The sequence below is a fragment of the Vespa velutina genome, chromosome 6 (genome assembly GCF_912470025.1).
Source record: "Vespa velutina chromosome 6, iVesVel2.1, whole genome shotgun sequence".
Lineage (NCBI taxonomy): Eukaryota > Metazoa > Arthropoda > Insecta > Hymenoptera > Vespidae > Vespa > Vespa velutina.
Genome location: NC_062193.1, coordinates 9,354,566 through 9,378,363, shown reverse-complemented (window position 1 = coordinate 9,378,363; position 23,798 = coordinate 9,354,566). Strand labels below are relative to the sequence as shown.

At 30.1% G+C, this 23,798-nt stretch overlaps 4 protein-coding genes across 9 annotated transcripts; 2 read left to right on the top strand and 2 right to left on the bottom strand.

Moving 5' to 3' along the window:
* The first annotated feature begins 37 nt into the window (after positions 1-37).
* LOC124950253 (histone-lysine N-methyltransferase Suv4-20) lies at positions 38-8,859 on the top strand. Of its 4 annotated transcripts, XR_007101301.1 has the most exons (10): positions 41-727; positions 1,433-1,678; positions 1,832-1,997; positions 2,069-2,239; positions 2,331-2,459; positions 2,556-2,745; positions 2,815-3,226; positions 3,306-5,099; positions 5,303-8,117; positions 8,647-8,859. XR_007101301.1 is itself a non-coding variant. In XM_047496712.1 (9 exons), the coding sequence occupies exons 2-9, from the start codon at positions 1,452-1,454 to the stop codon at positions 5,305-5,307; spliced, it is 3,108 nt and encodes a 1,035-aa protein (XP_047352668.1). In that variant the 5' UTR covers positions 38-727; positions 1,433-1,451; the 3' UTR covers positions 5,308-5,429. The 4 variants fall into 4 exon arrangements, 3 of the variants coding, with proteins under 3 accessions (XP_047352668.1, XP_047352666.1, XP_047352667.1); XM_047496712.1 differs by lacking the exon at positions 8,647-8,859 and having other exon boundaries at positions 38-727; positions 5,289-5,429; XM_047496710.1 differs by having other exon boundaries at positions 5,303-8,859.
* A 1,156-nt stretch (positions 8,860-10,015) lies between these two features.
* LOC124950257 (probable ATP-dependent RNA helicase DDX49) lies at positions 10,016-13,572 on the top strand. Its single transcript, XM_047496717.1, has 8 exons — positions 10,016-10,259; positions 10,467-10,660; positions 10,737-11,081; positions 11,194-11,366; positions 11,433-11,788; positions 11,885-12,206; positions 12,913-12,985; positions 13,137-13,572. Exons 1-6 carry the CDS (start codon positions 10,187-10,189, stop codon positions 12,109-12,111), a joined length of 1,368 nt encoding a protein of 455 aa, XP_047352673.1. The 5' UTR covers positions 10,016-10,186; the 3' UTR covers positions 12,112-12,206; positions 12,913-12,985; positions 13,137-13,572.
* LOC124950259 lies at positions 12,118-13,399 on the bottom strand. Its single transcript, XM_047496721.1, has 3 exons — positions 13,115-13,399; positions 12,851-13,028; positions 12,118-12,770 (listed from the first exon to the last, which is right to left on the bottom strand). Exons 1-3 carry the CDS (start codon positions 13,324-13,326, stop codon positions 12,630-12,632), a joined length of 531 nt encoding a protein of 176 aa, XP_047352677.1. The 5' UTR covers positions 13,327-13,399; the 3' UTR covers positions 12,118-12,629.
* A 321-nt stretch (positions 13,573-13,893) lies between the features above and the next one.
* Positions 13,894-23,752, bottom strand: LOC124950255 (E3 ubiquitin-protein ligase SH3RF3). 3 transcript variants are annotated; one of them, XM_047496713.1, is made up of 15 exons: positions 22,351-23,752; positions 22,153-22,267; positions 21,981-22,079; positions 21,772-21,908; positions 21,569-21,695; positions 21,178-21,498; positions 20,795-21,087; positions 20,340-20,668; positions 20,006-20,232; positions 19,789-19,931; positions 19,138-19,305; positions 18,348-18,467; positions 14,602-18,237; positions 14,264-14,391; positions 13,894-14,189 (listed from the first exon to the last, which is right to left on the bottom strand). In XM_047496713.1, exons 1-13 carry the CDS (start codon positions 22,806-22,808, stop codon positions 18,054-18,056), a joined length of 2,721 nt encoding a protein of 906 aa, XP_047352669.1. In that variant the 5' UTR covers positions 22,809-23,752; the 3' UTR covers positions 13,894-14,189; positions 14,264-14,391; positions 14,602-18,053. The 3 variants fall into 3 exon arrangements, with proteins under 3 accessions (XP_047352669.1, XP_047352670.1, XP_047352671.1); XM_047496714.1 differs by having other exon boundaries at positions 13,894-14,391; positions 22,351-23,246; positions 23,399-23,752; XM_047496715.1 differs by lacking the exon at positions 19,138-19,305 and having other exon boundaries at positions 13,894-14,391; positions 22,351-23,751.
* Positions 23,753-23,798: the final 46 nt, after the last annotated feature.

Genomic DNA, 23,798 nt, shown 5'->3' with positions numbered 1-23,798 from the left:
CTTTCTTAACACGCGATAGTAGCAGCACATGTCAAATCCCTTTAAATTAGATAGAACGAAGCTACCGACCTCGCGACAAGAAATTCACTTTTAATCTTGTTATCGTCCACGAAAGATTATCCTTTGGACATTTTACGTTAAAATTACGTGTAATGAAATATTCAAGAAAATAGAAGAACGAGAAAGGGAAAGAGAGAAGAGAGCGCGCGCAAAAAAGAGAGAGATAGAGAGAAAGAGAGAGAGAGAGAGAGAGAAAGAGAGAGAGAGAGAGAGAGAGCGAGAGAGAGCGAGAGAGAGAGAGAGAGAGAGAAAGAACAAGAAAAAGAAAAAGATAGAAGGAATCGGAATTACGATGGTCCATTGAGCAAAGTCCCTAAACGATGATCGTACTCTGCCTATTCCAGAGTGCACATATGTGTATGCATGACGTACGCGACAGTCGTATACTTCAAAAAGATGGATTTTCTCTCGTATCAGCTCGATTAAAGGATCTCGCCGAAGGTCTACCTTCGTAAAGAGAAGGAACGAGTTCGCGTAGACTCGAACTCAACGACGATAGGAAACGTTAGACGAATTGTAGATTCGATCGTTACTCAAAAAAGTGTGAAAGTGTGCGTCGCGATCGGATCTGCCATGATAGATCCGAACGCGTCTTCGCGGCGCCCGAAAATAGTCGAGAATCATTGGGAAAATGCGTGAATACTGCTATAAGGAGCGTTCCTTCGTGGTAAGTATGCTCCTTGGCGAAATCTTCGCATTTTCCTTAATCCGACGAATTAACTGACAAAGGATATCAATCCATTTTGCGGCTCGCTTCTCTTCCGAAAAGGCAGAGCCGTGCAAAGCGCTCGGGTTCTACCTGCGCCATTAGCGTTTAGGGCATGGTCGTCGTTCGTCCCTACCTTTCAGTACAATTGTCAAAATAACTGAAAAACATTACGAAAGATCGTACGGCCGCGTTTTTCTTACACTCGCTCTACTTCTCTTCATTCGATCGACGATGCAAAACGGTTTAATCAGTATGCGCTTCGATCGATAACGCCTGTGTTATACAAAACTTTTTCCAACCGCTGTCTCGCAAGACGGTCGCGATGACTTTTCAAGTAAAAATTCATCCTGCTTCTTTAATCATCTTTTATTCCTTCCCTTTTATTTTCTTTTATTACGAAAAATTCTCTCGACTATATCGGATTCTAATTGGCCTATCTTTTGGATTCAACTGGAACTACTATTAATTAATACTTATATGAGTTCGTTATATTTACTACTTACTCTATACGTTCCCTGTTCAGTCTACGTTCAACGAGTTTTGATCGATCGAAATATATTAGCATGTCCTTCTGTCTAATTACGAATGATAACTTCAATTTTATGAAATAACATGTGACATATACCTTGCAAACTGTCATAACTTTATCATATGTTTGTGCAGTAAAAGTCAGGATTGCAGAATGGTGGTAGATTGCTTGTCAATCCAAGGCTCAGCAGCTGCAGCACGGAAGCAGGAGCGAAGGCTAGGTGGATCTGTTAGTGCAAAAATGCAATCAAATGCCCTTAATAACGGGGGTGGAGGTGGAGGTGGAATGACACCAAAAGAACTTTCAGATAACGATGACCTAGCTACTTCCCTCGTGCTAGATCCATATTTAGGATTTACCACTCACAAGATGAATATAAGGTACACATATATATATATATATATATGTATATATATATATATATATATATATAAATTAATCAAAATTAATTCAATTTAATTTTTGTAATTTGATTTTATTCTGTGGGGTCTTTTATTGTTTACTTTTTATTTTATGTACTTCTTTAATTCTAGATACAGGCCGCCCAAAGCAAACAAAGAAGACTTACGCAAAATTATTTGTGAATTTATCCAAACTCAAAATTATGAAAAGGCTTATAAAAAACTTATGGGTGGGGATTGGGGGGCAAGGCTTCCACACACTAAATCCAAACAGCAGCAGATCAATTTGGAGAAACATGTAAGTAACGTTAAAAAGAATTTTCTTGATGTGAATTTTAGAAAGATTACAAATTGTCCATACTTTCATAGATTTATCGGTATTTGAGAGTTTTCGATAAGGATTCTGGATTTGCCATTGAACCATGTTATAGATATAGTTTAGAAGAGCAAAAAGGAGCAAAGATATGTGCCACTCGTAAGTGGTTGAAGCATGAAAAAATATCTTGTCTTGTTGGTTGTATCGCAGAACTTAGTGAAAAGGTTTGTTGGAGCTTGTCAAATTAAGGACAAATTATTAGGAAAATTCTGAATAGACTTATTATGAAATAATAATATAACTTATTATTCATAGGAGGAAGCTGCACTACTCCACCCAGGGAAAAATGATTTTTCAGTGATGTACAGTTGCAGAAAAAATTGTGCACAATTGTGGTTAGGTCCTGCTGCATATATAAACCACGATTGCAGAGCCAATTGCAAAGTTAATAAATATATATTTGTCATATTTAATGAGATTTATTTTCCAATAATCCATGTATAAAATATATTATTTATATACTTCTTTATATATTCTCAGTTTGTAGCTACTGGTCGAGATACCGCGTGCGTCAAGGTACTACGAGATATCGAAATAGGTGAGGAAATAACTTGTTTCTACGCAGAAGATTTCTTTGGAGATGGAAATTGTTATTGCGAATGTGAAACATGCGAAAGAAGAGGAACCGGAGCATTTGCCAGCCAAAAACCTGGAGAAGAACTTTCTTCTGGTAGTTCAAACACAAAGTGTTTTGAAAGAATCTTATATCACTTGTCATAAAAATCTTGAAACATTTTAGGATACCGCTTGAGAGAAACAGATAACCGCATCAATAGAACAAAGCATCGACAGCAACCATTGGGTAGAAATAAACAACAAGCTGATGGTGCTTTAACTGAAAAAAATGCAGTCCTTGTTGACAATGCAGCTATTGCACCGCAATCTCTTAGTATGAAAGAATTGCGACGCAAGGGACTTACGAAGTATGACGCGGAACTTTTGATTGCGCAAGGTTGTAGATTTTCAGATATTGCTCAACAGCAACCATCGATAAATAACGGAGAAAATGTCTTGCAAACTTCTCGACCTCATCCCTATACAAGTACTAATTCTGTGACAAGAAATCTTAGAAACAAGGTTCAACATAACAAATGTGAAAACAACGGCAATGAAAGAAATGTAAAAACTGGTCAAAGTCTTAGGGCTTCCAGGTAATATCCAATTAAATTAAATATAATACTATCATACTAAATTGATGTTTAAATTGATTTTATATGCACTTATATACAGGCTTCAAAAGAGAACAGAATCCAAAAGATCAAAGAATAATGACAAAACTGAGTCTACCTGTTTGGATGTACCTATAGAAAAAACTTCTGCAGAATCAAGTGATCATAAAGAAGAACTGGATAGAACAATAGCAAATAAAGAAACCGTGTATTCGAGAGTGCCGAAACATCATGTCCATAATACATCATCTTCGTCTCCGAATTTTGAGTCTGATCTTCGAAATTCAATTCGCAATGCATCAAAGCAATTAACTTCCTCTGCCTTTCAGAAAGAATGTTCTGTTAGATTAATTGTTGGAAATACGAGACATACAAGTAACGATAACGTAGAAGAGAAAGGAATACCTAAGCTTGCGATAGAAGTTGATCCAAATATTATAAGTAATATTGACACTTTCAGTTATAAAAAAAGACATTATAGTACAAATTCCTGTGATTCAGTTCAAGTAAGTTCCACATCCCTGCCTCACGTTGATCATATAAGTGCCACAAATAATCATGAACCAGCTTTACAAAATACAAATACATCTAACACTTTTTGCTGCACTTTAGCGAATACGCAAAATGTTAATGAAAAAGGCAACCATTGTGAAACACCTGAAAAAATATCTAATAATTGTATTAATAAGTTAACAAAATGTTCCAAATCAGTGTTAGTAGATGAGGTGAAAGATGATAGTAATGTTGTATATAATGAATTTCCTCAGGAGCTCAATTGTTATAATTCACCGATATATAGAAAAATTCCTCGGAATATTGATTTTCGAGGAACCAGTAGAACACCTTCTATTTCGTGTGAGATCAGATCTGATGATGAGTGTCACAAAATGGATACTGCAAGTATAATAATAGTGGATAAATGTGATAGAGTGAAAGAAAAGGTGGAAAATCTTGTGAGTGATCCAACGAATACTTCTGTTACTGTTGGATTTTGTGAACTTGATACCGTTAAAGATACTGCCAATATAAAGAGTGATTGTGAAAGTGTTCAAATGTCTTGTAATGCAGTTTTGGATCATACAAATGAGCTTGATCCGAAAGGCAATATGTATTTTAAAAATATTCAAAACAAAGTGGATATAAAACCTGAAGACTGTGAAATACCTGAAGTCAGTACAACAGACAGTGAATCTAAACTTCTAATGGCAAAAGAAATTAGCACAAACTTAAGTAGAATTGAAGAAAATGACTGCAATGCGAGTATTAATGATACAAATTCTGAGGATAGTTGTAGTTTTACAATGAAAAGATCCACGCATCAGCAAAAGGAGATAACAGACATGCCGTTAAAATCACGAAAGAGTCAGAAAAGTACAAAACGTTCTCCAAAATCTCGATTCAATGATATTGTAAATGTTACACAATGTCGTACGGAAGATAGTGCAAATACAGTGGTAGCAAAGAATTGTGCTAAAACGGAAAAAGAAAAAAGTAGACTGACAAGGAGTCAAAGGAGGGATCAGCAAAGACCACAGACTTCTGAAATTGGAGTAGCGGATGATGATTCAGGCATACAGGGTGATATATATGAATTTAGTGAAAAAGAAAGTAACTTGGAGGATATTGGTATACCATCAATAATACGACGTGGTAAATGTGAAAATCGTCATATATCTGGAGTTTCGTCGCATTTACAAGAAGTTCAGTGTAATAACGAATATAACAAAACTGATCCTCCGATATTGATGCCTGAAGAGCCATGGCCTCCGTCTAATAGTCTGGGTCATTCAACAGAAACAGATATCAGTAGCCAATCAAGGGAAAACTCTGTTGATGTTGGTGAGAGTTTGAAAAGGTATGTTTTTCAGCTACGTCTTTCAATTTCAGATTTTTTATTTTATATAAATGCATATATATATATATATATATATATATATATGTGTGTATTTATATATAAGTGTATGTATGTATGTATATATATATGTATATATATATACACATACACTTTTAATTACTATCCATTATATATAAACAAAAATTGAAGTGTTATTTTTTCAGATTGACTGTTTGCAACAATGGTAGTATAGAAAAAAGATCAACGTTATCCGAGTGTCAATGGCAGACTGATACTAGTAATTGTCGAGTTTGTCCTACAACTCCTGAAAGAACTGGTGGTAGATTAAAGCTCACATTACGTATGAAACGTTCTCCAGTTTTGGATGATATTGTAGAATCAGGTACTAGTCTAAGTGAAGACAGTTATGAACCTGAATACGAAGTATTACGCGTTGAAGGAGTGGAAAGAAGTAAACGGCGGAAGAAACATAAAACTCGGGATCGAGAAAGACGGCACAAGAAACGCGAATTAAATCTTGATCCGCCTCCGCCACCTATGAAAAGATTAAGATTAATTTTTGGAAATGAAACACACACTATTGATCTGCCACATTCTTAACAGCTATAAAATTCATTGTGTATACACCATCATTGATTATAACAGACTATTATTATGATTATAATTATGCACGAGAGTTTAAGCCTCCTTGTCCTTTAAGACTTCATGACTATTGTTTATGATTTATTATTAACAAAGGAGAAAATGATCTATTAGTATTGTCACATTTTCCATATTTTCAATTTTCCTTAACTTCCTAATTTATTCCTTGTTCTTTTATAAATTAAAATGTACTTATTCCTATAACAACGAATAGCTAAAGGCCTAGTAATGTTCTTCAAATATGGTTATAAATTGAACAAGATATGATGTTGGTTTTATATAAACAAAAGAAATATCACCTATAAATTCCATATGTGAAACAAAAATTGGCCAATTATATCAGATCGTAAGATTAGTCCATAACACATAGATATTTGTGCAAAATAATTTCATATAACTACATAAAGATATTACACAAATAAAATGACTTGCTAATAAAAATGATCATAATTTAGATGAAGCAATTTTCTTTTTCTTTTTTTTTTCTTTTTTTTTTTTTTTTTTTTTTTTTTTTTTTTTTTTCTTTTTTTTTATTTCTACCGTGCCGATTAGTAAACGAAATATTGATAGATATATATGTCTGAAATACTTTATTCTCCTCCAACTTTGATGTTTTATGATAAAACATTAAGAAATACATATTTTAGTTGCAATTTGAAACATAAATTAATAAACTGAATGGAAACATTTTTCTCATGCAAAATTTATATAATATTATATTCTTTTTTAATGGTGAAGAACTGGTTAAGTAGGACAAGGTATACTACACACTGTGTCTTTGTGTGTTACTGCAGGCAACACGGACAAAGAGGAGGATCCATACACTTATACTATGTATAATAATTAATACTAAATAATTGAATTGGCTAAATAATAGCTAGTATATAATAATTATTATTCCCAAATGCGTGATCGAATGTCATGATAATATTGTAAATAATACTTATATTATATATAAATATGTGTGTATGTTGGTGCCTATTGAAAACTATATACACACATATTTGTGTGTAAAAAGAATTCATACTTGTATTCTGTATCTGGATGTACTACAATGCCTTGATACGAAATCAATGTCAAAGAAAAGCATTGCACATACCAGGGTATACTGAATGCTATCATTAAAATTATTATGAAGAAGTATTACAAGAAAATTTAGTTAGTGACGCAGGCTATGAAATGCTTACTTGAATATCCAGATTCTTTTGATGATTATAAGCAATCGTTATAATATATCTTTCGAATATTACATTTTTTGTTATAATTATCAGTATAACGTGACGTGATCACTTCAATTTATACGTTATAATCGAAGTCGCTAACATAGCACTAATAGTAAAAGGCTGTTATGTTTATTGACAAATTACAGCCTATTTAAAATATTTTAAAATTCATCAAATAGCAAAGAAATTATGCACATACTTTTGGTGTGAGCATATGCTATTGTACATAAAATTGTAATCTTTTATTGAGATATTTACCAGATAAAGGTTCTTATTTCAATTATATTTTATGTGGTATAATGTATAAGTTTACTATTTAAATGGGCCGTTACTTGTAATATAAGTACTATTTGGATCTGTATTATACATGTTATTTAATAATTAGGTGTATATTTGCTTATTATTTAGAAACTATGCTTATGACAAATTATAAGGGGAATTACAAGTGACAGATTCTATATCACTACGATTGCAATAAAAATATCTTCATAATAATAATAAATAACAAAGTAAGCAGCGATGACACCAACAGAAGAAATATCGAAAATTCCAACAAAAATATTTATGAGTTATATTTGCATAAAACTTGTTTCAGTTTGCATGTAATATGATTTAGACATCGCTTTTTCTACTATAAATACTTATGAATTAACATAGTGACATATATATAAATAAATACAAAATAATATGACAGAACTTAAACTCTAATAGTTAATATGTAAAAAATTATATCTATTTTTGTGCCTCTTTTCTGCATGGCTATGGTACAAAACACGATGAAAACAAGCAATCATTAATATATTTTTATGTGTTTCGTATCAATGATTTTTGTGACAAAATCAATGTAAATATTATCAAATAATACTAAATATTTTTCTTAGTTTTCTCTTTCTTTGGAGAATACTTAAGTCGACAAAATATGAGTATTGCCACCTCAATATGTTATTCCAATGTCTCATGAAAACAGGTAATGGGTACAATAGGAAGACTTAAATTAATTTTGTAATAAATTATTTACTGACAAGTTTATCATTTTAATTATATTCAAGAATCAATGATTTACATGTAACTTTTATATTCTATAGATAGGCAAGTTATTAAATTACATAAAATAGTGAATGAAATTAACAAAGAAGCATGTAAAATTGAAAAGGTAAACAAAATGGATTTTATCAGATCAACATTTTTACTTGTTAAGATCCTTTTCTTTTTCTTTAAAATTGAAAAGTACATAAACAATGTTTATTTTATATTTATTTCAATACTCTGTGAATTTTATAGAATTTTATTAAAATTTTTTTTATATAATAACGTTAATCGTTATATGGATTGATTATCTCAAATATAATCTAAACGTAGCGGCCCATTTTGTCTAAACTTCGATGATGAAAGAAAAAGACTCATGTGACAATAGAAGATTATAAAATTGTGGTTCTTCATGTAGTTTAAATAACGTATTTTCGATGGATTTGCACGATGAAGGAAATACTACGTCCATATTTTGAATGCGTTAAAAAATGTATTACCGAACAAGAAAATTATGAGTCGAAATGACACGTACGAGTAAATTTTCAAAATTAAAATTATCTTATAACTCTATTAAATCCATAAATATTTAACTTTCATTGTCGGCAGAATTTACATCACTGCCATTAAAAAAATCCTTTTTTTTTTTTTTTTAGCACATACGAGACTGCGGGGTGCAATGTCATTATAATTATTATAATAATTATAGACGAGTTTTACGACATTAGGGGAAAAAAATATTCTTGAATATTCATCGGAGTAATTCAACATATTTTCATCTTCATCTGTACATTATAATTGTATTGTTGTCTTTGTTGAGCAATTCGACAAATGATTTATGAAAAAAAAATATATATATATAAAATGTATATTATCACATTATTATTTTTTATGATTTAAGATATAGTAATAAATCAATCACGTAACGCAATATTCGCTCGATATTCCATACATATATAAACGTGTTTCTTTTCTTTCCTCTTTTCGATTTGTTTCTTTGACTGTATTGTTGTATTTACTTTGGTGTGTATGTGTGTGTGTATGTGCATATATATATATATATATATATATGAATCTGTTTTTCTTTGCGTCATGTATGTTTTATGTTTCTCTTTTTTTAGTTGACGTATTTTTTTTTTATGACTGTTATCATTGTTATTATTTTACGAGGATCTAGACTAATACACGATCTATGTATCCTGGATGTCATAAAGAATAGCATTCATTTAGTACTAAAGTAATTTTCTTTTCTTTCTTTCTCGACGGCCAAGTTACGTTCGAGCCTGTCGAGCTTCTTTCTTCCAATATTTTCTAAACGACTCTTTGAGATTAACAGTTCGAATACTAACGGATTTACCAGCATCTAACATTGGTCTTTTAAAAGAGTTTGTATCTCGTTGTATGTTCGTCTAATCGCTGGAATGTTTTGCTGTCTGGAAGATGTCTATTAGAGAAACGATTAGAATCCCCATATAGATGTCTTGCTTCTGCTGCATTACATTCGCCGAGTCTATATATCAAATGCATACCTTCCATTTTCTAGTTCAAATAATTCATTATCACAGCATCAGTTGCTTATTGCCAGGTTGATATCACAAAAACAAAGTGATATATGCCCTAGAACATGTCTAATGTACAGCATAGCATAGCTTTTGTTGTATCAACTGCTCTTAGCGGGAATATAAACAGGAATAATACTAGTAAACAGATTGAAAGATATCGAGTATATATACAAACAGATCAAGTGGCTTTAATTAGAATAAGTCACATGTTCATATGAACTCTTCAAATTGTTTAGTGTCTCCTGTCCATTGATGAAGTTGGTCCCACATATTACGAATCATATATTTTATTTATATCAAATCATATATCATGTTATATGTTATAAAATAATATATAGACATATATATTATTTAAATATATAGATAACTTAATACCATTACTGTTTTGTTAACATTCTATTTTATACAACATTGATTAACGAGCTTTCAATTTTTTATAATATATATATATATATATATATACGTGTGTGTGTGTGTATATCGCTACGCCATTATTTAGTGTGCGAAGCATGCGTTAAGTGCTTGGCAAGAAAACGCAGGTTTTTGACATTTTATTGAAAAGATATTATATTATTTTCTTATATTTTGCCAATTTCGTCTTCGTTTAAATAATTATTCTACATGAAATTGTAAAATGATTACCGATTGTCAATCATTCACCGATCTAAATCTTAATTCGTGGATCATTACTCAATGCAATTCTATGGGTAAAAATAATTACTTTTTTCTGTGTTTTACAATATGTATATATATTTGTACATATATATTATATGTTTTTATCATAAGTAGAAGCAATATTAACGCACGTCAAGATTAAATATTTAATTTTACTGTTGTATACGATCTTATCTAAATCATACCTAACCTTTTTATGCAAAAAGATAATTGATAATTTTATATTTTTACATTTATAGGATTGAAGAAACCTACACCAATTCAGCAACAATGTATTCCGCGTATACTTGCTGGCGATAATTGCATAGGATGTGCAAAGACAGGAAGTGGTAAAACCCTTGCTTTTGCACTTCCTATATTACAGAAATTGTGCGAAGATCCTTATGGCATTTTCGCTCTCATATTAACGCCTACAAGAGAACTTGCATTTCAAGTATGTTTAAAAAAACACTTGAAAACAAATTTTTAATTTTCATGAGATTGCAATCTACAATATGTGTTATCTATAGATAGCTGATCAATTTGCTGTTATTGGAAAATCAATCAATTTGAAAAAATGTGTTATTGTCGGAGGAATGGATATGATGGTACAAGGTTTAGAATTAGCAAAAAAACCACATGTAGTCGTGGCAACTCCTGGACGATTAGCGGATCATATAGAAAGTTGTAATACATTTTCTCTGGAAAAAATTAAGTTCTTAGTATTGGATGAAGCTGATAGGTTATTAGGTGGATCTTTTGATAAACAACTGAAAGTTATACTTCCAACTTTATCTAAAGAAAAACAAGTTTTGTTATTTAGTGCTACAATTACAGATGCTCTTGATAAAGCAAAACATCTTGCCCCTGGGAAGGTATAGCAATTATATTTGTATCTGTTATTATGCCTGTGTATATATATATATATATATATATATATATATACACATACACACACACACACATTATTTATTATTATTGTTTAAGGTGTTTATGTGGGAAGCAAAAGATGAATCTGGTATTGCTACGGTAAAAGAACTTGATCAACGTTATGTTTTGTGTCCTAAAGATGCTATTGATTCTTTTCTTGTAGAAGTTGTAAGAACATTTCGCACAACAAATGAGACTGGATCCATTATGATATTTACAGATACTTGCAAGTAAGGGATATGTCTGTAGATATATATTTCTTTTGAAAGTTTTCTTGAAATATGTTATTTTTGTAGGAATTGTCAGTTATTATCTATGACATTAAATGAAGTAGGATTTATAAATGTTGCACTTCATGCAATGATAAAACAGAAAGAACGTTTAGCAGCTCTTAATAAATTTAAATCAAATCACATAAAAATTTTGATAGCAACTGATGTCGCGGCAAGAGGCTTAGATATAACTGGCGTAGAATTAGTAATTAATCATACGATACCAAATGTACCAAAAGAGTATATTCATAGAGTTGGTAGAACAGCAAGAGCAGGTAAAGGTGGTATGGCAGTTAGTCTGATAACACCGTATGATATAAAATTATTACATGCAATTGAAAGTATTATTGGAACAAAATTAATTGAATACAAAATAGATGGTAAGATAGTTTCCAACATTAAGTTCTATGTGTAATATGATAAAAAAATTTGTTTTTCATATATGTACATATATATAACAAATTGATTTTTTGTAGATGAAGAAGTTGTTACAATCTTAACTCAGGTATCCGTAGCAAAAAGAGAAGCAGAAATAAAATTAGATGAAGCTGACTTTTATGAGAAAAAAATAATTAATAAGAGAAAACAGTTACTCTTGGAAGGGAAAGATCCAGAAGAAATAGATTTAATTTTACAGAAACATAAAAAACGTCGAAAATTGCAAAAAAGAAAAAAAGAAATATCACATAACGAAAATAGATAATACAGATTGAATTACACATTTTTAATAATATAAATAAAGTTGACTGTATAAAGTATATATTAGTATTTAAAACGATGATTTGTATTATAAAAAAGGTACAAAATCATTCGTAATTACGAATTTAATAAAATTTACAAATATTTTAATACATTTTTTGCAAAAATATATTACAAAGACGTTAGTTTAAAATAATTACGAATATGTTCAGTCTCGGAAATACTTATTATTTTAATGTATCCTTTCGCCTTAAGTAATTACGATCATTTTACTCTATATAGACGATACACAATATATTCCATTAATGAGATTATATATACCTCTTATTTCTTAAAAGTAAGAATTTTTCTATATTAATATTGATTATATATTAAATTGATTGATTTTTAAAGTGACATAGCAAAAATAATATTAGTAAATTGTATATATGGGTATTAAATAACAATTGATGGTATATATCATATAGACATAGATGAATATAAAGATATTAATAATATTTATATTCAATGATCTATTTCAGTTTAGCCTTGGGCTGTAATTTTATCTTTATTCTTGATTAAGTTTAACATCCTTAAAAATGCATGAAGTTCTGCTATATATTCTTTTGGATATTTCCGATAATGTCCTACATGGGGTGATCCATCAAATATTTTGACATAAGTCTGCAATTAAATAAATTGAGATTAATTGGAAGAAATATTTATATTGTTAGAAAAATACCCATATAAATATTCATCTTTACCTTTACACCTAAGGAATCCCATGAATCTCTTACCCTCATATTACTACTTACTGGTCCCACAGGATCTACATTACTTACAAGAAAAAGTGCTGGACTCCGTATCAAATTTGTATGAAACATCTGACTAGAGCGAAGGTAATACTGTGTAGATTGCTTGTAAAATGCTTTCATATGATAGCTAAAAATTTTAAAAAGTTATTAGTTTGTAAATTAATTTACTACATGTTATTTATACTACTTATGTAGATGTTTGTTGTAGCTTACATTAAATATTTTTGTATTATAGATTGCAACAAAGGATTTTTAGGAAATATAGCACGTGGCGTGCCTATAACAAATTCACTAATATCTGCAGCACTGTCCCATACATGACCAATAATTCTATCAATAACATTATTATATTTTTCACGATTGCTATGTACATAAGTTAAAACTTCGCCCCATAAATAGCCAGCCACAGAAAATCCATGCAGCATAATTTGTTGATAATCCTGATTTTCTTCTAAGAATGTCAACAAATCTGCTGCAATTATCTACAAGTAAAATGTATTCAATGTAATTAAGTGTCGTATAATTTATATATTATTTAATAACTCACTCTGGATCCTTTTTCAGGCCACATAAGCTGCCATGGAGTGATAGTTACTATCGTAATATCAAATCCGTGTTGTAAATACAAATCAGTAAATTTCATATAGTGTTTCTCTTTAGCTAGAAGCCAACAAATCAAAACTAGCAAAGGTCGTTTTTCTGATGAATTAGAAGTTTTCACTGTATATTTTGATATTCTAATGTCATTATCATGGGAGATAAATTTTATATTCTTAGTAATCTCACAAGTGGACAATAATCTAGGAGTTATTAGCATAATAGCCTATTAATAAAAACATAATAGAATAATTATTTGCAGTGATTACTTCAAATATATAATATTTAAATGAATTATAAAATAAAGATTGTTACCATATTTTGTCTATTCATTAATTGTCTTGGTTGTAGACAATAATTAAATCTTTTCCATAAAAAGGAAGACATTATTTTTGCTTGTATCATCATGACAAGAATTTATTCCAATACCTACAGTATGATCAGTTTTTAATCAAATAAATTCTAATTGTGATCGCACACATGTAAAACTATTTCTGCTAAACTATTTCGTAACGTGTTATCTTCGGTATATTTCAACTTAATCTCTTGATATTTTGCGAAAAAAATATCAAAACCATGAGAAAGATATTTGATTTATTATTTAACAGCGACCGTTTTTCTAATAATATGTAAGATGTCTAATAATATATAAAGCAAGATCAAAGATCGATTTTTTAATGTTTTTTTTTATCTATAATTAGACATAGAATGTAATTATTATCTGCTTTGTTTTTATTAAAACACATCGAATTAAGTCATAAATACTTGAAGAATAGTTGTATAAACCACCAATAATATATTGACGGTTATCGTTAAGTTCGTTCATATTCTTGCGAATCATAGCTGATTCGATCCACAATCCAATTCAAATTAAAATCAACCTACATGCCTGTCTGTATGAAGGAATGTAATTCAATTTAAAGATCGTATTTTAACTGCGATCGAACTACACATTAGATGAAGAAAGTGATTAATTTGAAATGGCAAAATGTAAAAAAAAAAAAAAAAACAGAAGAAAAAAGAAAGAAAGAAGAAAAGAGAAAAAAAGAAAAAAAAAAATACGTTGGATAAAAACGTTCTGCGTATTTTGAGAGTAAACTTACGAGATGCAACTCAATCGACGAAGAAGCATTAAGACAAACTACCTTCGACAAGCCTTTGACGCATACTAAATATGACAGTAACTGTGTGGATATTATGTCTATAGTTGCGTGTCAGCACTGTACTATGTATAATTAACAACACAATAAAGAAGCTACAAACAGGACAGCGCATGCTCATATGTCAATGCACTATCATTTTTGCACTTGATATATTTATAGATTATTATTTTCTATTAAAAATCTGTTCTAAATAGATATTAAATATATCGGTTTGATCTTTGCCTTTGATACTTGACTTTATTTTTTTGCAAACTTTTTATCATTTTTTTATCTTTCTTATGTGTACTACTAAGTGCGCAACAATTCTGATGAATAAAATGTGAAAGTAAAATTGCCAACATAATACCTTTCCAATCATGTTATTAACTTTTATTTTTCGTTAGTATATCCCAATGTGTAAGAAATCCAAAAATCTAAACGCAATTCGGACGATATTTATAAGATAATTGTCAATAATATTCTCGAATACTGTTGAATATCTTTTTTATTTCCAATGACCTTCAATAATTGAGTGATGAATTAATCGTTATCACGCATTCGTAACGCGAGAAGCATTTAAAATGATAAAATGTTCGCTGTCCGTTAATTCGTCGCGAACTTTATTTCATCTAAAATATTGATACTAATAGCCGATGTTTTCATTAGCACCGAAAATTTCAGATTTTATTATATAATATTATTAATACGTCCATGTATGAAACGATACATATACATATATATATAGTCTGAGGGATATGTTACCAAGCACATTTTTAAATTATCAGCACCACGAAAGTATCTCATTTCAAACTATACTATCTGTCTAATTGCATTTCATATCGAACGCAATCATTCGTAGGCCGCATGAATGAGCTAAACTGCAATGCATCATTCGTCTTGGCTTTTTATTTCTATTTTAGGAATACTATACTTTTAGTATACATTAAGATGTGCTATTTTTATTAAATAACATGAAGTAAATGAAAAAACATATATATACACATACATATATATATATATATATATATATACATACATATATATATGTATATATACACATAAAAATTGGTGACAGGCATTCATTGTTTTATTACAACTCTTATATATCGATTATTTAAATATCATTTAAATATTCGTATAATTGTAGATACTGTGGACACAACATCAAGATAAATTTTATCGATTATTATATACTAATGACAGAAATATTCCGTACTGATTTATTATTATCGAATAATTAATTAATGTGTCCCATTTGCAGTCCTGAAGAAATATTGTAAATTATTATAACTTAAATAAATTTAACATATATATATATATATATTCAAATTACAATTTTTATACAGCTCCAAAATTCAATTTAAATATTATTTTTCCTTTTACGTACGAAATATTATTAAATCATTAATAAAGTATTTAACAGATTGCACCAACTATAAACTACGTGCAGTTGATTCAATTGTTCTTTATAACAAATATCATGGAGCGTTGCTTCGTGATTTAATAAATTAATAAAAAAAGAAAACATATTAAAAAAAGTCCTAAAATTACGATATCTTATTGCAATATATATCATGGAATTTATATATTTTATATTTACAGTAATTATATTCCTATATACGTTCGCATTAGTTTTATTTATATTGGTGCCTTGTATATCGAGTATATAGATGATTATATTAACTCATTGATGTAGCATTAGAGGATAAATTTACAGTATAATGAAGTTATATAAATTTGGTGCCATTAGATATGATATCCCATATTATTGCTGTATTAAATGTTGAACTTTGTAGCATGAATATTTAACTGATAATAAGTAAATGTTGGATTAGATATCATAAGTTATCTAATTTGTAGTATATTTAATTGATGTATCTCTCTTTTTTTACGTTGCCTCTAATAATATTATTTAACTTGATTTCATATAAAATACTCACTTATAAATATACTGCATAATATAATTTTAAATATTTTATTATTTAGTTGAAGAACTGTTATATGAGAAGTAGTCCGCTATTACAAAATTCTACCATTTTTTCTACACAAATATATATATATATATATATATATATATATATATATATGCGCTCAATAAGAATAAAGAATATTATTGTTTGTAATTATAGTACAGCCTAGCATTTTCCTCCAATGCTAATCAAAGTGATTAAGTTTAGAATGATACATTTGAACACAAGTAGTTCTTCTGAATATAAATATACTTAAGATTTCAGATTTTTATTCATGATTATTTTATCTAAGAAAGTAATGAATGTATTATAAAGCTGTGTATGCTAATCGATCGAGATGTCTTAAGCATTCATTTTGCGGTATACCTTATGCAATCATTTTGTGTGCTACGTGGACAATTTTATTATTTACATTACCTTCAATTTTATATATTATCAAACGTATATATTCTCTAATGTTATCATATTTTGAAGATTAAACTGATTCATATATAACAGATACATACATATATATATATATATACATATATATATATATATATTTGGTACATGAAGATCTATAAAAGAGATCATAAATTTATACCAAAAGATAGTGTACTATAAACTTTTGAAATAATTAGCAGAGCATGAGTAATTTTTGTATTATATAAATTTAAATATAAATATAAATATAAATATAAATATTAGCAGAAAACATTATATGGGATACAGTAACATTATTTTGAAATTGTCACTTCTGTACCACCCTGAATTGACTTAATAATACTATTAATAAAAGAAAAAAACAAGTATTATTCAGAATTTAAAAAATATCAATGATATTATTGGTGATATGTAAATATGACGAATTGTTAAGATAAATTCAAACTTTCAAAGAATGATTTTTAATTAAGGCTATTGCTATTTTTATGTACTGATAAAATGTGTATGTTATATATACCCGTACTCATTCGAATATATATGTATATAATATTTATACACATTATTTACAATGGCAGCGTATTGAATTAATGAAACAAAAAGCATTAAAACAACATTAGCAAAAAATATTCTTTTACAACAGTCACTTTTAAGTGGCAGTATAAACATTGCACAAAACGTGTATTATTTCCTAGTCATCCTTGTACTTACTATATTATCAATGGCAGTATAAGTTCAATGTATCAGCATATTTATGTACATTACATTGTCTCCTCTCTGATATAAATAGTATATAAACTGTAAGCACATTTTATACGTGTAATACGGGATTTCTTTATGATCATGCACATTTTAATTGGAGCATTAGTTTGTTATGCAATATTGACAGTTCTTGAATATTGACAATTCATGAAGAAATTATTTATGAATTTTTACTTTTGTCATGACTTAGTATCTTTTAACTATATTGTTCTACGCTAATTATATACATGTTTCTAGTACTAGTCGACCTTGAGCTGGTTCTCAGAAAGCTTCCACAAAACTTGCGGGAAAAAGACCGGTGCGTCCGGTACGTTGCTGCGTCCCTTTATACCATCCATCATCACGTTTTTTATGTACATAAATTATATCACCTACTCGTAGTTCTAATTCAAATTCACTATTAGGTGGATATGGTACTATGCAACGAAATCTATATACTCGTTCACTGTGTAAACAAAATTATTGAGCAGCTTTGATTAATTATCATAATATAATAAATAACAGAATTAAATACAATAGAACATTGACAAATATAATAAAAGATATTGTTCTTACCGTTCACGCGAAGGTTGTTGTTTCACTTGTTTACCTATACCAGTATCCAAAGAATTACTTTTACGATGATGATTACCAGCAACGGTTGTAGGCATTACTACTCCGCTTGTATCGCTCGATCTATTAAAAATAATGTTATATAAAGCACAGAATTATGAGGTACAAGCTCGAAAATTCCAGAGAAATTGACACATTCACGAGATGAGATTAAACGAGAACAAATGACTATAATACAACAAATAATCTAGCATTGTCAAAAAGAACAAGTAATAAAATAAAAGAATATATTGATAATGTAAATAAATATTTTAATTCATTCTATTACATGTAACAATACTAAACTTGTCATTTTCATGAAATACTACTAACAAAAACATAAGTAAAAATACTTAGTGCATATTATCTTCTTGAGTGCATTTATAAAACACTTACCTGACTGAATTACACAATTAGCACACATAGTAATAAGGTCAACACCATGAGCTCATGATCATATTATAATGCAAAACTGCCAAAAGCATGTACAGCTTATGTGACAGCTACATTGTATTTTTTTTTATTTATTTATATATTATAGAAAAAGCATATATAGAAATTTATTTTCTGTATGCATTTAGAAAGTCATTATAAGCTGATATTTACTTTAAACTTTATCTTTATTATAACAGCTTTTTAAAACTATTTTATAATTTTATGCATATTATAAATAAACATAAATATAATTTAATGAAAGTCGCACTGAAATTTGTATTTTGAAGTTTCTATTTAGAATTACTTTACAACGACTAACCTCTCGAAAACTGAGACCTGTAAAGAGGGTCTCTCCTTGAACTTTAGTCTCTGTGAGGACGTGACGTGCCCTTGCACAGAGCCTGGACACATGCGATGAACACTGTTCGAAGCATTTAATTCCTGTGTGGGTGCCACCTGTAGCAACTGACTTGGACAAGATCCCGATCTAATTTTTAATACAACCCCCCACCCCACAGATATATTAGAAACATATCAATGCGTGCAAAATATCATTTATTCTTATTGTCTCAAACTAATAAAATAAAAATTTATTTCTTTATTAAATGTATATTAATAAAGTGTGTATCACTGGAACAATAAAATCCCTATTCATTATGAAATTGTGATAAAAAATGTAATTTCATGTGTAGTGCTAAACTAATGTAAAAAATTGTTAATGAATTCTGCTGAAACAAAATATGCCAATACGAGCACACATACATACAGTATTTATTTGACTTAAACATGAGTACATTCACAATTGTACGTGCACAAAGGTATTATCAATAAAATTAAAAAAATGCATAGAGAAACATGCAGACTAAGTATACTTAAAATTACTCTTTTTTTGTGAATAATAAAAAACTGAACCATATAACATATACAAGCACAAAGCTTTAGATTATAGAAAGTATACATAAAAGCTTACCTAACATGCATTGGATTCATGGCATTACCATCCTCAAATACAGGATTATCCATTGAATAAGTAGCTGGTGGGGGTGATTTAGATTTTTTTATGTTAGTTAGACGACGCATCAAAGAAACACATTTGTCTTTTTTTTCCTTTGACTGAAATTTGAAAAAAAAAAAGTGTATATTTCGATGGTATAATCAATAATAATTCAATCTAATAGAAAGATTACCTTTTCACCAGTTTTATTTGAAGTTACAGACGTACTTGAAGTAGGAGCAGAGACACTTGCTGTATGTAAAGTATTATTTGGGCTTTTGCTTCTGTCGGGTATAGTAGAAATAGCAGCAGTAGCAGTAGCATTTATGGCTGTACTGTTGTTATTGGTAATACTGCCAATAGCAGCTGTTGTTGATGTTGTTAAAGCAGGTTGTAATAATACTTGTTTACCTGGAGAAGCTATAATCATACAATTTTTCTTATAAATTTAGAAATATATATATATATATATATATATATATATATATATATATATACACATATATACAATAAATAAAAATACATACGTAAATTTGAAGTCATCACTGCACTATGACTACGACCTAGCGGCGTTATAACAGAGGTTTGTTCATTGTGTCTGGGAGGACTATCCTCTTGAGTTATGCCTTGGCTTTGATTGAGTCGCGAAGATGATACAGGCGGAACTGGATTAATAGCACGAGGTGGCAATGCAGGCGGTGGCAATGTTCTTATATTGTAAGGTTGGGGTGCAGGCCCTTTGTTTTTAGTATAAGTAACAGTTAATCGCGATTCATTATTGCCCTGACCAGTTGTCAATGAAGAATTCTGATGTTGCGTAGTATTTGATGTACCTCTGCATAAGCCACGTTGGCATCTGCATAGTATATATATATATTTATATATATATATATATATATATATATATATAAATAACAATAAAATGTAAATAATTTGAATTACTTATTTTAATTTTATATGTGTAATTTGAAAAAGTACTTACTTTGCTGGGGCGACATAATTTCCAGGGAAAACTCCACATTTTTGTGTACGATTGGATGTTCCTTTGAACCAACCATCTTGACAACGTTCTGTTACCATATAAATACCTCCTTTCCTCAACTCAAGCTCATCTGCTTTTTGTGGTTTATACGGATACAAAGCTACATAAGCAGCTGGTAAATGACTACCATTATTAGAGTTACTTGGTAAATTTTGTGATGATTGAGCAAGGACTAGATCACTGCTACCACTTCGTCTATGCCGAAAGCTCTGATCTGTACTATTACCTAATGACTGATAAAAATTAACATTATATATCTATTATTGAAGTTTTCTTCCAAATAAAGAGACTGTTGAGTTCTCATAAAAAAAAAAATATTTTACTTGTAAAGATGAGGATTCATTGGCAGAACTATTGTTTCCACTGTTAAGGCCACTGTCTATAGCTGGACTAAGTATTTCAGCACTATGTCGATGATGGGAATGTGCATGATGACCAGTATTCATAGCAGTAAAACTATGACGCTTGACATTGTGTCTATTTCCAACTGCTGAAGGAGAAGTAGCAGGACTACTAGGACTACTAGGAGCAGTACTAGAACTGCTGGAAGTACTCGAACTATTAGGTGTATTTGGAGTAGTTGTAGTAGAACTACCTCCAGAAGATACAGTTGAACTAGAATCTGATACTGGTAATGTTGTAGTCTAAAAACAAAATATTAGGCAAATTTTAAGAAAAATGTTAATTTGGTCTAACAAAAAGTTTATCATATACCTGTGTTAATTGCGAATGAGGTTGGCTCGTTGTTTGAATGTTGCGCGAGTGATCAGTTGGTATTAAAGGGGTAGTTTCTTCATTGGTAGGAGTAGGTGGTGCTATTCGCGAAGGTCCTGGTTGTACACTGGGTATGCACAGAGAATACTATTACAAGTATCTATTTGGTATACGTATATGTTATTAAAGATGATAGTACTTACTTTGTTGACAACTTCATTAAAGCTCTAGCAACGCTATTAAGTTCTACAAAGGCTAATGGAAAAATGCCTATTCTATCTAAAAGTTTTCCTTCCGCCCAATTTTCATCTACCCTTCTAATAACGCTAATAACTTCTCCCTAGAAATAATTAATAAATATGTTATAGAAGATTTTTATAAGATAGATCAATGGCTCTATCTCTATATGTACCTTATTAAAAGTAAGACAACCATCTTCATCGTCAGTGGTCATTCTAAAATCATATAAAGCTTTACATTGTGGTACATGTGGTGGCAGTGGAGTCATCACCTGGAATATATTATCGATTAAAGGTTCAATAAAAAAGAAATTGAATTTCATTTTATTCTGAACTTTACAATACCTGAACATAGGATAATGGAAAAACGCCATGACTAGTACCGCACTCTCCAAAATACCAATTGTTATCAATTTTTTTACGAAGAACAACAATGTCACCTTTCTTAAAACTTAAATCACTAAAAGGAAAAATATATCAGTAAACTGTATGGGACGATACAATGTAGAAATCTTATTTTATCATAAATTTTATAATATTTACCCAGGTACTTTAGACACATAATCATATATGGCCCGGCCATATGCCTGATTGTGTAAGTGTACCTGCTTAGCTGCTGCATTAGCATGACGTACTACTTCGGTAGTGTGCGTAACAGATGTAATATTCGTGGTTACAATAGGAGCTGGAGCAACTTGATGACCACCAAACAGCCGCTGTGGGCCTGGATTATTGCGAGAAACAGTTTTTATATTCTTAGGTGCAGCATTGCGCATTCCTTCCAGAATACGCATAAGTAATACATTTGGTGGCAAGTCATCGACTTTAACATCGACAAGCACTCTGCACTCAGGGCATCGTAGTTCTCTGTGCGTACTCACAATTTCTTCTAAACATTTTTTACAGAAAGTGTGCTGACAAGGCAATACTTTACTAGAAGTATCCAATCGTTCTAAGCACACTGAACATTCCAATAAATCATTTAGCATACACTCATCCATTTTGTATTATTATTTAATAAAATGTGCGTTTATTTTGGCCCTTTTAATTTCTCCGACTTGTATGTGCATCCGTCCTCTCAGTTTGCACACTCTCTCTTTTAAATCTTACCATGATTCGTCTCCCTCGTATTGACAAAAATTCCTTCACTTCGTCCGTTCTGTCTTCATCGGAATGGCACTGCACACTATACCGTGCCGAAAAGTATGCAAAGTTTACGAACCGGATGTCGTCGTTCAAGAATTATTCAAAGCGGTTTCAGATATCTCTTTATATTTTTTCAATTGCCATCGAATTTATATAACAAGGAAATAGAAACAATATGATCTTACTCGCGTTTCCTTAACGTACTGTCACTTAACTGCTGCTTTCATAACGAATATTGTCGCACATCGTTGCGCACAGTGCATCGATCAATCGCACTTTTCGATTACAATACACTGTAAAAATTTTATAATACATACCAATGAGAAAGTATTATTTTATGGGCGACAATCACGAAAATAATAGCAATTTTGCGAAGCTTAAGAATAAATCATAATTCTTCATTTTTGGTTGCTTTCCTTTTTTTTTTTTCTTAACGGCCACTTACAAATACGCGGAGATGTAGCTGGGTGCAGCATTGAAGATGCTTGCTTGTCTTTGAACGCACGTTATTCAGAAATGCCTGTGCCTCTGTTTATCATTATTCAACCAACTCGTTAATTGGACAACTTTGAACAGCTATACGATTATCATCATACCGAAATGTCTAGAATTAGTAACTTTTTGTATAAGATGTCTGTCATTTTTTAAATAATCAAATAACTCTTTAAATAGCTCCTTGACACATGTATGTAAAAATGAAAATCACTAATAGATGTTGCAGTTTACATGAAATAAAAGTATTCTTGGAAACTAGTTATAATCAACGGTGTCATTTGAAATGTACCAATCGGTAAACGTATCGTCTAAAGGTGGCCTTTGATTGGCACTCATTTTAATCAACTTTT